This window comes from Pituophis catenifer, unplaced genomic scaffold (genome assembly GCF_029215685.1).
Source record: "Pituophis catenifer annectens isolate HBS135680 unplaced genomic scaffold, rPitCat1.0.hap2 SCAF_8, whole genome shotgun sequence".
Taxonomy (NCBI): Eukaryota; Metazoa; Chordata; class Lepidosauria; order Squamata; family Colubridae; genus Pituophis; species Pituophis catenifer.
This window is the reverse complement of record NW_027256888.1, coordinates 42,557,860-42,570,367: the sequence shown is the minus strand read 5'-3', so window position 1 is coordinate 42,570,367 and position 12,508 is coordinate 42,557,860. Positions and strand designations below refer to the sequence as shown.

Sequence of the window (12,508 nt, the reverse complement as noted above, 5' to 3'; positions counted from 1 at the left end):
TGTATTCCTATAGCATTCCCACTGCGAACATAGTACAGTTCCTTGGAGAGTAGCTGAGCAGTCCACAAAACACAATGATGTTTTATGTACTTCCTTGCCTGTCGTAGTGTGGCTGTTGATTTGATTAAATCAGTTAGGCAGCCAAGAGGCTCTCTGAAGTTTTCTTTTATTCCACTGAATTGTACAATTGATCTTCTGCCCTAGCCCTCTCAGAGGCCATCCTCAAAGCCATTCCATCCTTCATTATCTTTGCATAAGTAAAAACACTTGAAAGTATTTATATTCATTTCGAGTCATTTCGAGTTTATGTATGACAAAAGGAAGCAAAGTCATATTCTTTGCTTGAAGAAAGAAAACAAGGGCAAAGTATTATGGCAGAGAAAGAGAGAGATGATTAAATAAGCATGAGTGAACACAGAGAAAGGTATAACTGCTGAAGCTTGAGCCAATGGCTCCCCAAAATGAAAGTTCCTGGTTTCATATACAACTAAAAGCACATTCAATTGAATGTTCTTCCAGTCACATTTTTAAAAAAGTAAAAGGGTTTCTCTTGGCACTTGTGTCCAGTTCTAGGGGTCAAGTCCCTTTCCTAAACAAGGGAGTCAGCATTGTATAAAGATGTTGTTACCATCCCACCAAGGTGGTGCCTATTTATCTATTCGCATGCTTTTGAACTCCTTGCAGTCTTTAAACCAACCATGCAAAGATCTTCAAATGAAAATTATGCATGTATGTCATTCACACAATACTCTATATTCTATAAGAGACTACTTGTATAGGGCTACTGTACGTCGTCAAGTAAATGTTTGGAAACAGCCTTTCAATCATAAGGGACAGCAGGCAAATTTGGGCAGTCATCTGACAAAGCAGTCAATAAAGCAAAGTGGCAGGCCAGTTAATAAACTCATAAGAATAAAATGTTATTTTATATAAATCCATAGGTTTTGATTACTGTGTTTTTGTTTGGACTTCTGCAGACTGTCAGCCACAGTTTATTTCTTTTTCCAGAGGACAAATCGATGTTTTATCATCTCTGATCAACAAACCTAGACAGTTGAGTGGGTGATATTTGTGTTTGTTTGTGTTTAAAGTGTAATTGTGTATCTGTGTTTCAATTTTTATTATGGTTTCTCATTTTCAAGCTTTTCAAAACCTATTTTCTCCAACCAGTTTGATTGGCACCTTTCTAAGCAGTCCAGGTGTTATCTAGCTGAAAAGGAAAGATCTGAAAATCAGTGGTCTGTCAGCTGTAGTTCCATATTATGCTTGTTGTGACTGGGATGGATTGAAATGGGTTTTAAAATCTTTACCTTCACGGATATGATGGTTTTAGCGAGAGTGTTCATTCTCTGCAGCAGAGATCATTTGAAGTAGTCCAGCGCTATAAGAACTTTCTTTGAGGAGTTCCTCTAAAAACAATATGAGTATTCTTTTCGGGTAAGAACTATGGTGGTTGAAATTCACACTGGAATTATGCACTCCAATTACTTTTAAAGGCAGCCTGAAATTTAAAGCCATCACTGAAATTATGTACTCAAGGCTGCAATCCATACTGCTTTAATTCCTCTAAATAATGTATTCTGTTTTTGCACAAAATGTATCTTTGACCTTCAATAGTTTTTCAAAATCATTCAGAACTTTTAAATAGTAAAATGTTTCTTTTCTGTTTGATGATGAAAATATAATTTTAATAAATATATGATTGGCTAAAATATCATGTCAAAGAGACAATAAAGAAAGTGTAACAGATTCTATAGAATAAGTTTGGGACTTTCAAATGTAATGTATATATGTGAACCCTAACTATATAGTAATAGCAATAGCACTTAGAGATATATACTGCTCCACAGTACTTTACAGCACACTCTCAGCAGTTTACAAATGCCACTGTATTGCCCCCAACAATCTGGGTCCTCATTTTACTGACCTCGGAAGAATGGAAGGCAGAGTCAACCATGAGCCAGTCAGGAGCAAACTGACTTAGCCTGAAATACTGCATTCTAACCATTGCGCCACCATGGCTCATATATATGTTGGAGTGAAGAATGAGGAAGAACCATAAATAATTTGTGGGATGCAGATGATACAACACAAATAAGGAAGACTTGGAAAAAATGATTTGGAAAATCAAGAACAAAAGTGAAAAAGTAGGATTGAGTCTTAACATGAGGAAAACAAAGATAATGACAGCAGCTGCAGATGGACATGAAATGCTTAAAATCAACGATGAAATTGAATTAGTTAAAGAATTTATCTTCATTGCATCAAAAATGAATCATGATGGCAGTTCCACTCCTGAAATCAAACGCAGGATAACCTTAAGCCACACTACAATGGTTAACATTGTATTCTTATTTCAGAATAAGATCTGGAAAAGCAAAGATATTGATATAAATATAGTAAGAAGGTTAGTTAGAGCATTAGTCTTCCCTATAATGATGTATGAATGTGAGAATTGGACATTAAGAATGGCTGATCGAAGAAGAATTGATGTCTTTGAATTGTGTTGTTGACATAAATAATTGTGTATATCCTGGACAGCCAGAATAACTAATAGAGAGATGCTAAATCATATGAAACCAAACATATCACTAGAAACTACAATCATAATGTTATGTCTGATTTACTTTAGCCAATGTCATGTGTGCGAATCCATTGGAGAAGTCAGTGATGCTAGGAGGTTAGCGGAACAAGAAGAAGGGGCAAGCAAAGAACATGCTGGCTTGATAACATAAGATGTGATACAAAGATGAACACCCAATAACTGAAAGTAGCTATGCTTGACAGGGTAGCATTCAAAGCACTTACCTATAAAGTCTCCAAGAGTCAGACATGACTGAATGGTTAAAACAATAATTTTATATAATATATACTGCTTTCCTATTATATGGCAAACAATGGAAACTTCTTGCAAGATTTGCATTTACTGCCAGAGAGAGGAACATAAGAAAAGAGTATCTCATTTTTAGATGAAGACAAATTGCAAAAGTTAAAAATTACCATTTATTTGTCAGATTAGGATTCTATACAAAAAAGATTCTATATTGGTAGCAAATTCAGTCTTGCAATTGGTAATGCCAGCCGCTCAACTAATATAACCAGTTGGCAAATGTGCTGGAAGCTGTAGTTTAATAGTATTGAAAGTATGTTTCCTGCTTCTGGCTCAGTCCAATACCCCACTAATGCAGCAAATTCACTGTTATTTCAGATAGTCATCCATTCTCTGTTTCAAATCTCTTAGTAGACAGTCATTTATCATACCTCCAGGAAATTCTTCCTTATGCCTGGTGAAGTTTTTTTTTTTTTTTCTTGGATTTAAAACTTACTGAAGAAAAACAAGGGCAACATTGCTAGCCTATCAACTATTTGAAGATGGCATGTTATTATTTTATCTCTTTGTCCTCATCTGAATATATCTTTTCTTCATGGGCGCGTGTATTTATAGAATAAAGCTTTGAGGCATATTCTTTTAAATATATGATTTTTTCCCCCTCATTTATTTATTTAAACATTGTGTGGTGCCGAAGAAACATGTACAGAGTAGTAGATAATTCCTCAGGCAACTCCTAAAGAGTATGTAACCCAAAGGTCATTGATGTCACAGTAATTGAAGAACTTGAGTCAAATATAGTGGCTTAATATATTTGGTGGTAAATAACCAGTCCATCTACACAAGGAGACTAGTGTGATGGCTAGTTTCAAAATCAGGTCGTGCTCTGTCATTCAGATCTTCTACAATTGCTGCAGTGTTCATCCTTTAAATCCAATTACATACTTCATAAAGGGCACTTTGGAATTTTCAGAATTATTTCTGAAGTAAAACAAACAGCATTCGGAAACAAGTCCTAAGGCACAGCAATCTATGTTCAGCACATAGCAGGAAGGTAATCAAAAGTGCCATGATTGGAAATTAAAGTGTTCCAGTTAATATTGAAACATACTTATTTTTTAGTCTCGGCTAAGTAATGAGATGTCTGTTGTGTGGTGCTATTTGCTGGTCTTTATAGAGAATGAAGATTGCTTGTTAGCCTGCATCAGATGAGAAAATTCAAATATTTTTTAGGCTTGGATGGGCAACCTGTGACCCTCCAGTATTAATGATTTGTAACTTTAACCATTCCTTATTCCTGGAAGGAGTTGTGCAGCAACATCTGAAGGGCCATGACAGTTCTCAATATTGTTTCAAAATTTGTTTGAATGTTGTCCAATAAGAAAATTGCTTGAATTGCAATTAGAATTATTTAGGAATTTAATCCATTTGTCTGTATTTTAATAAACATCAGTTGGGATGAAAAGCACTTGTAATGCTCTATCTGAAAAAATCAGATTCTACATACTTCAACCGAATCTCAAATCATCTTTTTACATAAGGAGTGGTGGGTCTTTTCTACTGTTAACATATAATATAATACATAAATAAAATCCTTTACAGCTTTGTTTTGGAACCAGTGGTTTTATAGTTTGCGCTGTAAAATGCTATTTACTCTCAGATGGTTTGCTCGGAATGTATGAAAAATAATGGGCAAGGGGTGTTTTGTGTTAATTTTGGCAAGAACTATATGGTGCTAAGCATGTGAGTGGAAGGACTAAGACAAGGGCAGCTATCCCATTGGGAACTGATTGAAATCTTGCTGTTACTCCTTGCTGCTTGAGTGTCCTTGAATAACAATAGAACTTTGAAGTAGTTCATCCTGGAAATTGCTACAGGTTCTGAAATGTTGACATTCTATCCTGATGTTCATCCCAAAGGATGCTGTCCGTTGTCAGCTAGTGGCAAACAATGTTGAAAGGAAAGATCCATTGGGAAACTTCAATTGTAAGGAATTGACAGCATTCCTGGCCTCATTGTCCCATTTGCAGTCATTGACCTCTTCCATGATGCAAGGATTTAATAAACATGGGTAATTATCTTCCTATGAATACATAAATCTAATGTTGAATTGGTTCAATCTGGACTCATCAACAAAGCATAGTGTAACCAAATATTCATCTTTTAAAAATTAAAATGAGTATTTGAATGGTTAACTCATAGTAAGCCAATGTCCTTTAATTTTTTTTATGCACTGAAACTTATTTGCTCAGGATATCTTGGTTCAGATGTAGCATCTGTTTTTTCAGCAAGATTTTATTTTTTCAATTTTCCAGTTGAATTGCCTGAAGGACAAGAAGGCCAAGTGTCTGCCTGTTCACATACAATGAATAAGAAACTTGGCCAATTTTATTTTTCTGTCTTTTTAGCTATATGGGTAGAAATGCCAGAGTCTCTGACATTGATAAAATTAATTTATTTCTATCTTTTTTATTAAAGGTCTTATAGCTAATATAAGAAATGTGAACTAGAGAAAGACAGCAACTTATCAGCAGCATTCTGGAGTACGCAGCTTACGTCTACGTGTTCCAAACTTTTTATTACCAAACTTTGCTTCAGTAAGCTGGAATTTTAAACTATCTGATGGTCTCTCCAAAATGGAACTGATAGCTCACAGGAAGCTATCTATTGATCATCTTCAGTTTAGATGCTTTCAGATCATTTGTATCTCTCCAGTATGTCAAGAAACTGCATTTATTTCTTGATAAGTCACCAGATAGAAAAACATTCTTGATGGATTTTGTCCTTAAAACTTTTTATCAGGAAAACAATGCTCCCTTAAAATCTTGAAGCAATTCTACATACTACACCTCAGTGTTTTTGACTAGAATCCTCTTGCCAACCAAGTCATACCTGAAAAAAATTATACATGCCCAAATTATATGTGCACTCCACATTTCTGAAGTAAATATAAAGCTCCTTTGAACTAACCAAAATTCAACAGTGATAGAACCTATTAAAGAGATGGAAAGGAGAGAAAGACCTTGAGTCATCTCCTTATACATCCCCCTCTTGATTTTTCAGTTCATTATCATATTTGTGGAGGCACCAGCTATATTTTCTGCCTTAGGCATCTTTACTGCGATATTTTTTTTTTTTTTTTAGTTTTATTAATTGAGAAAACTGAGGGGGGAAAAGAAGCACACACATGGTACATTGTAGGTCTGTTAAAGGCTTATTAAGCATTGACATTTATTTTACTTGTATAGTCTGTAAGGAAACCATAGGAACTATGGTGTACATAACGCATATGTCCAACCAAACCTTAGAATTTACAAATTTCTTAAATAAAACCTGCTAATTCTCAAACAATTTTGACTCTGGTTTTCACAGGATGGTTACTTTTTAAAACTGTGTATTTCACCTGCCTCATAGGTGCCTAGGATGATTTAACAAAAAAAATTCTTTATAGAAGCAAACAATGTTAAAAATAGTTAATGTCCCAAAATAGGGATTGCACTGAGGTTGAAAGGTATTAAGGAAATCAGTTTCATTAGAATGGCTCCGGAATTATGACTGTTAGAAAAGTACTTTTGAAGTGGGCCAACAAAGTTTTTAAAACTAAAAATACTGCCATTACTACTAGTGGACATGTGGGATTACAGGACAAAATATTTTTCAGTGGAAGGTTGAACAGTTTTTTAGACAATGCACATTCTTGAAAGTTTTGAAATGTTTAATAGGGTGTTGCTTCCCTGTAAATTTTACATTTGTATTTATTATGAATTTTGGATTTCATGCAATTTTTTTATGGTCCAAGCCACCTGGGGAAAAAAGTGAATGTGTAACCCTCGCTAAGTCTTTATTTTCACAAAGAAGGGAAGGTGAAGTGTAATACCAGCAATAAGCACAAATGAAATTGTGATAAGCATTGACAAGTTCAGTTTATGCTATGACTAGGACAGCAAACATTTCCTCTCAATATTATCTATCTAAAATCAAACAATTTAGTAAGTTAAATTAAGCTTTTTACAAGAATCACAGTTTTGATTTACTGTTGGCAAATACTGTATATAAATGAACAATTTTAAAACCAGAAGGGTTTTGTTGACTATTGTTTATTGTTTATTTTTTACTTTGTTTTTAAAAAGCTATAGATAGCAGCTTTCACAAAGCATTAATCCCATTTAGTTGTAGACTGAGTGACTGGAACAAATGTTAATTAGAGTTGTATGAGTTGCCCTTTTGTTGATATACTTTCAAATAATTTTAGGAACAGCTTAGGATATTAACAAATTGGTTAAATTATTTCATTATATTCTTGTTTGCATTTGTAAAAGCTAGCAATTAAGAGCTAAAAGGCTAGTGACTAAAAATATTTGCTGATGCAGTAATGTTATTCCATTCTTGCAATATAGTGGGTAGATCCTATCCATTTTGATATAAGAAATTGCATTTTGTGTATTATTTACATGACTTAATAAAAAAGAAATTATTTTATACATTCTGTATCTGTCCTGGTGACATTCATTTTGTGCTACCTGAAATAGTACATGACTTTGTAAGGATCTCACTGGATTAGCTCTTTATATACTTACTAATTAAAAAAATATCATTAAGCATCATACTTGGATGCTTAAACATATTTCTATTCTATTTGATACTTTATGAAATAATCTAAATGTAGCTTTGGGAGAATAAGCATTAACGTGTATTATAGATAGGAATTAACAATGTGTTCTCTTTTCCTTAGAGCTTTGCATACACTTACTATTGATAAACACCTTTAGTTTTTTTTAAACCACTAAATTAATACCTGTTAAGATTAAAGATGAACCGTTTGTGAAATTTCAACATTTCTATAGTTTCCTTGACAACAATGATATCGATGCTGCTATCACCATGGGAATGGTTCTTTTGAATGAAGCTGCTACCTCCAAGGGAGATGTTGGGAAAAGGAGAAGTAAGTTGTTTGATGACTAAATGGATAATTTTTCTTGTCATTAAAATATAAGTGCAACTACGGCAAACTGCCATGGAAACCCACAGTTTATTAAAAGCTGTGCCCATGTTTATCACAGCATTTTCAAATGTGAATATATTGGCAGTATAAGAGCAGAGATCTACAAGTTACTTGAAATGCATTCCTCCTTCTATTGCAGAAGCTGCTTGATGCAGAATAAAGAACTTGTGTGCCATTTAGAACTAGGCATGCTTTGTTATACAGATACGCAGCCTTTATTTATTTATTTTTTAGCAGTGGCCGAGTTCCCCAAATGGTGGCTGGAAGTGGACAGTTGACATTCCACTGTAATATGCTACATTGAAAGTTAGCCTTTCAAAAGAGCTAACTATAGATCTCTGTCTGACTTTTTTTCCCATCTACCAAACTATTTTAGCTTTTATATATGAATGTAGGATCATTTCTCCACATTTAATCATCAGTCTGTCTGTCGTTCTCCTCTAATTAAAGAACCAGATACAACAAACATCTAAGGAAAAAGGCACCCTTCTTTTATGCAAAGAGGATGCTTGAAACTGAATTCACACCTGGAGTGACATTTTTTTCTTATCGTATTAAATAAAAAGGAGAACTTGAAAGAGTACTTTGAAATGTGCTGCATTCCAAGTTGATGAGTTAAACTTTCAGTCATTTTATAAACTACTTTTGTAACTAGGATGGGCCAAGGAGATAAAGAATGTTAAAAAGAATAATCAGAAAGTTGATACAGCTTTGATGCATACCAGTGAGCCAGTTGAAAAATTTAGAAGGGAGTTGGCAGAGTTTCCCTTTGAAGGAGGAAAGAAATTAGTTGTAGCAGGTATTTCTGAATTGACAGAATAGCTAAAGTCTAGTAAGAAGGTGAGTGCTAATATAACAATGACTTTAGAAATCATCAAAGCCTTAAATTCTATTAATGAAGTGGTGTTATTGCTGACTTTAAAAATAAAGTAATGAGCAAGTTACTAAGCCAGTACGATGTCTTTCAATTAACAGTTGACTGAATTGTGTTTTTAAAATGAAATGTGTAGAATAATGGTGGTGATAGGGGAGAGAGCTAGGTGGAGAATTGGACATTTGGTATGGAAAGTAGGGGATTTTAACATGTTGCCGATCCAAGCTACATCCATATCCCCCTCTTGCAAATTACATTAAACATTCTTTTAAAAAACACCTATTAGATTTTTTTTTTTACAACGAAAATGGTATGTAAAGAGAATGTAGTCTTCATACAGAAAGTCCCATAGTTGTGATTAATAAAATATACATGGGGTTGTCTAATTTACCCCTTAATATAATAAGACCTGGACAATTCTTCTGCTTCCTTTTTTAATGTATGCCATGGTCTGGATGCTGAAGATTTGCGAACAATGGACAAATAAAATGCCCTGGTTTGTTTTTATTTTCCATTCTTCCCAGTACTCTAAAATAATGAACAGTTCAGAATTATGGAATGCTTTTTTTTGGTCCTCTTTTTCTTATAAATGGTCATTTTCTCGTTTATATATTATATTTCAAAATATGCCTGTATGTCATTTTAGTTAATATGGAATATAATATCTTTTTGATAACAGATTTTTTTTTCTTCCAGTAATATGCCTAGTAGGATTGGGTTTGGTAGTTTTTTTCTTCAGCTTCCTGTTGTCGATATTCCGCTCCAAATACCATGGCTATCCATACAGGTAAGCCACAAATAACTTGGCCAAGCCATTCAAGTAACCTCATTCTGCCAGCAATCTGCTTCCAACTTTTGCCCTGAGGCTCATGAATTTATGAACAAATACGTTGTACCTGTGTCTGAAAGTTTTATTTAGATGAGCATATAATAATGGATGACATTCTACATTTTAGGATAATTCTAAGCAAATTATAACACTATGAAGGACGTTCTGTGTATCAGTAGAAACAAGTAGCCTTTCTGAATGGTAATTCATTCTATAATATGAAACAGGTTGATGTTTTGGATAGCCCCTCAATCATTCCATTTCAAGAAGATTTTGAAACTGAGTACTTTATTTGTTGAGGACAAGTAAGAAAAGGATATTTTCTGGAGTAACTGTCCAACCTGAAAACTGACTCTGGAGTTGTAATATGGCAGAGACCATTTTGCTTGCCAATAGTATTTCTTGTCAACCGAAAGCACATAGGCATTGTCCAATTAATACCAATGAAGCTTATGCAATTGTAATTCAGTTTTCAAATCCCACTATCTTGGCTGATTTGGGAAATTATCACATGTTGTTTCCAAAATCATTACATTCTGAGTACTAAGAAAAGGATTTATTCCCAATTTTGTCCTCTGGGAAATGTCTTTGGATCCCAGTCATATATCCTGCAGTGTTATCAATAGGAATCAGTTCTATCCTATGACCCATGATCTAAAACATTCGTTAACATTACAGAATGCAAGGGATTCCAATGTTACCAAATCAATGGGTCTGAGAAAAGCAGTGCCAGTTTTCCTACTTTCCCATCTGCCAACTCAACCTGTGAACTTAAGACATAGGCCAAGTAGCCTTTTCCCCCTTTTTTCTGAGTATTCCTGATAACTATTTCCAGCAGGCACCAAAAGTAAACTTGGGAATAAATGGCATTTTCAAACAGTTCTTTTCCTTCAGTAACAGGTTTTACATAATATTTTATGTACATATCATCGGGTAACATCAAGTAATTACTGGAGTTTTAATGGGAAGAGAGATGCTGATGCAAATAGAGATAGAACTTCATTCAAAGTTTCAATCATGACTCCTCTGAATTCACATAGCTGAATTCAATTGTTCGTTGAAAACTTTTTGCTTCTGTTAAAAAAACAGATTTGTACAAAAATCACCCTTCCATGCAGATACCCCATTGTCCTTTCCATGCAGATACCCTCCCTGCACGGGGAGGGGCTTGTGTGCACTGTTGCAGTTGAAAGTTCTGCTGGAGGTATACCACCAGAAAGTACACCAGAAGGATCACCCAAGCCAGACAGGTCTCAACAGAGTAGCCAAACTAAGAGTATCCAGAAACTCATTAAAGATGATGAGACAACAGAAAAAAAAACCCCATACTGGATCAGTCATCACCTGGGTATACAAGGATTGCAGCAGTTGCTGTCCCTGGGCAGCTGTCAAAAAGTGAGTTACAGAGTTGGAGAAAGAATTGGCGACCTACTGCACACAAAAAACTCACCAAGAAGGTTCTGTGAAAAGGGTCTCAAACACGTCAGTGTACTCAACAATAGGACTGCAAAAATCCCAGGTTCTGAGGCAGCCAGTGACATAAGCAAATGTATGTGTTGTACAGAGATACATTGGATAACCACATGGAATGTCAGAAGAATGAGCCAGGGTAAATTAGATATTGACAAATGAGAAGGATCAGGTTGGAAATTGATCTCCTTGGTGTCTTTGAAGTACACTGGGCAGACAATGGCTTTTTCCCATCTGAGAACTTCACTGTCTATTATTCAGACATGATACCAGGAAAAGAAATGGAATGATGTTTTATTGAAAGCAAGAAACTTGCTAGAGCAGTGGAAAGCTTCTCAACTGTCAGTGATAGAATTATGACCATCAGAATTTGTGCCGAGCCCCTTAACATCACAGTTATCCAAGTCTACACTCCAACAATCGTTGCACAAAGCTTGAAACAAAGGACTTTTATCCTATGGTCCAAGAAACTATGAAAAAAGTGTCTTAAAAAGACATTGTTTACATTTGGGTCAACTTCAATGCAAAGTTTTTTTGTTTGTTTTTTTTAATTTGATTTATATGCCGCCCTTCTCCGAAGACTCAGGGCGGCTTACAATGTGCTCAGCAATAGCCTTCATCCTTTTGTATATTTATACAAAGTCAGCTTATTGCCCCCACAACTGGGTCCTCAATTTACCTACCTTAGAAAGGATGGAAGGCTGAGTCAACCTTGAGCCTTGGTGAGATTCGAACCCTGCAGTAATTGCAGGCAGCTGGTCTTAAGCAGCTTAATAACAGGGTGCCTTAAACCCTTGTACTACCAAGGCTCTTGGCAAACAAGAGCAGAGACAAGGATCACTGGTCATTTTGGACTAGGTAAAAGAAACAATGCAGGTGATCATTTGGTACAATTTTGCCAAGAAAACTGAATACAAGGTTGAAACAGCACAAGAGCCACTTAAGCATTTGGACCTAACCAAATGGACTTCACCATAATCAGATTGACTATATTCTATACAGTCATCGACGGACCAGTTGAGTCCTTGCTGTTAAGATATATTCAAGTGCTGATTGTGATTCAGATCATGAATTGTTGTTGCAAAGATTAAAGTCAGATTATGCACCATCAAAAAGGCAGTGCCTCTAAAAAAATTCGATGTCATCAAAACCTCTACTACACATAAAATTGAGGTGAAAAATAGGTTTGAACTACTGGACACTGCTGAGAAGATTACATGAAGGGTCACATCAGGAATGCATTTATGCAAGTCAGAAAGATCCAACCATCATTTATTGGTCATAAATGCAATGTTGAATATTGAAGAAGAAAGAGAAGTAGGAATAGAACTGGCAATCCATGAGGAAGAAGTCATATGGGTAATGAACCAACTGCCAAACAAGAAGACTGAAAAATGTTGAAGCTGTCCCTGCAGGATTACTGAGACCTGTATCTCCTATAGTCATTAGAGGCCTGTGCCAGAAAATTTGGGAAACCAACAAGTGGCCAAGTAAACATTCAGG

General features: G+C 35.2%; 1 protein-coding gene across 1 annotated transcript in view; it reads left to right on the top strand.

The window, feature by feature from the left end:
* Positions 1–12,508, top strand: part of TUSC3 (tumor suppressor candidate 3) — a 143,106-nt gene that overhangs the window by 126,630 nt on the left and 3,968 nt on the right. The window contains exons 8-9 of the mRNA XM_070948257.1: positions 7,698–7,772; positions 9,403–9,493. Of these exons, the coding sequence (XP_070804358.1) occupies positions 7,698–7,772; positions 9,403–9,493 (166 nt within the window). The remainder of the gene's footprint in view (positions 1–7,697; positions 7,773–9,402; positions 9,494–12,508) is intronic.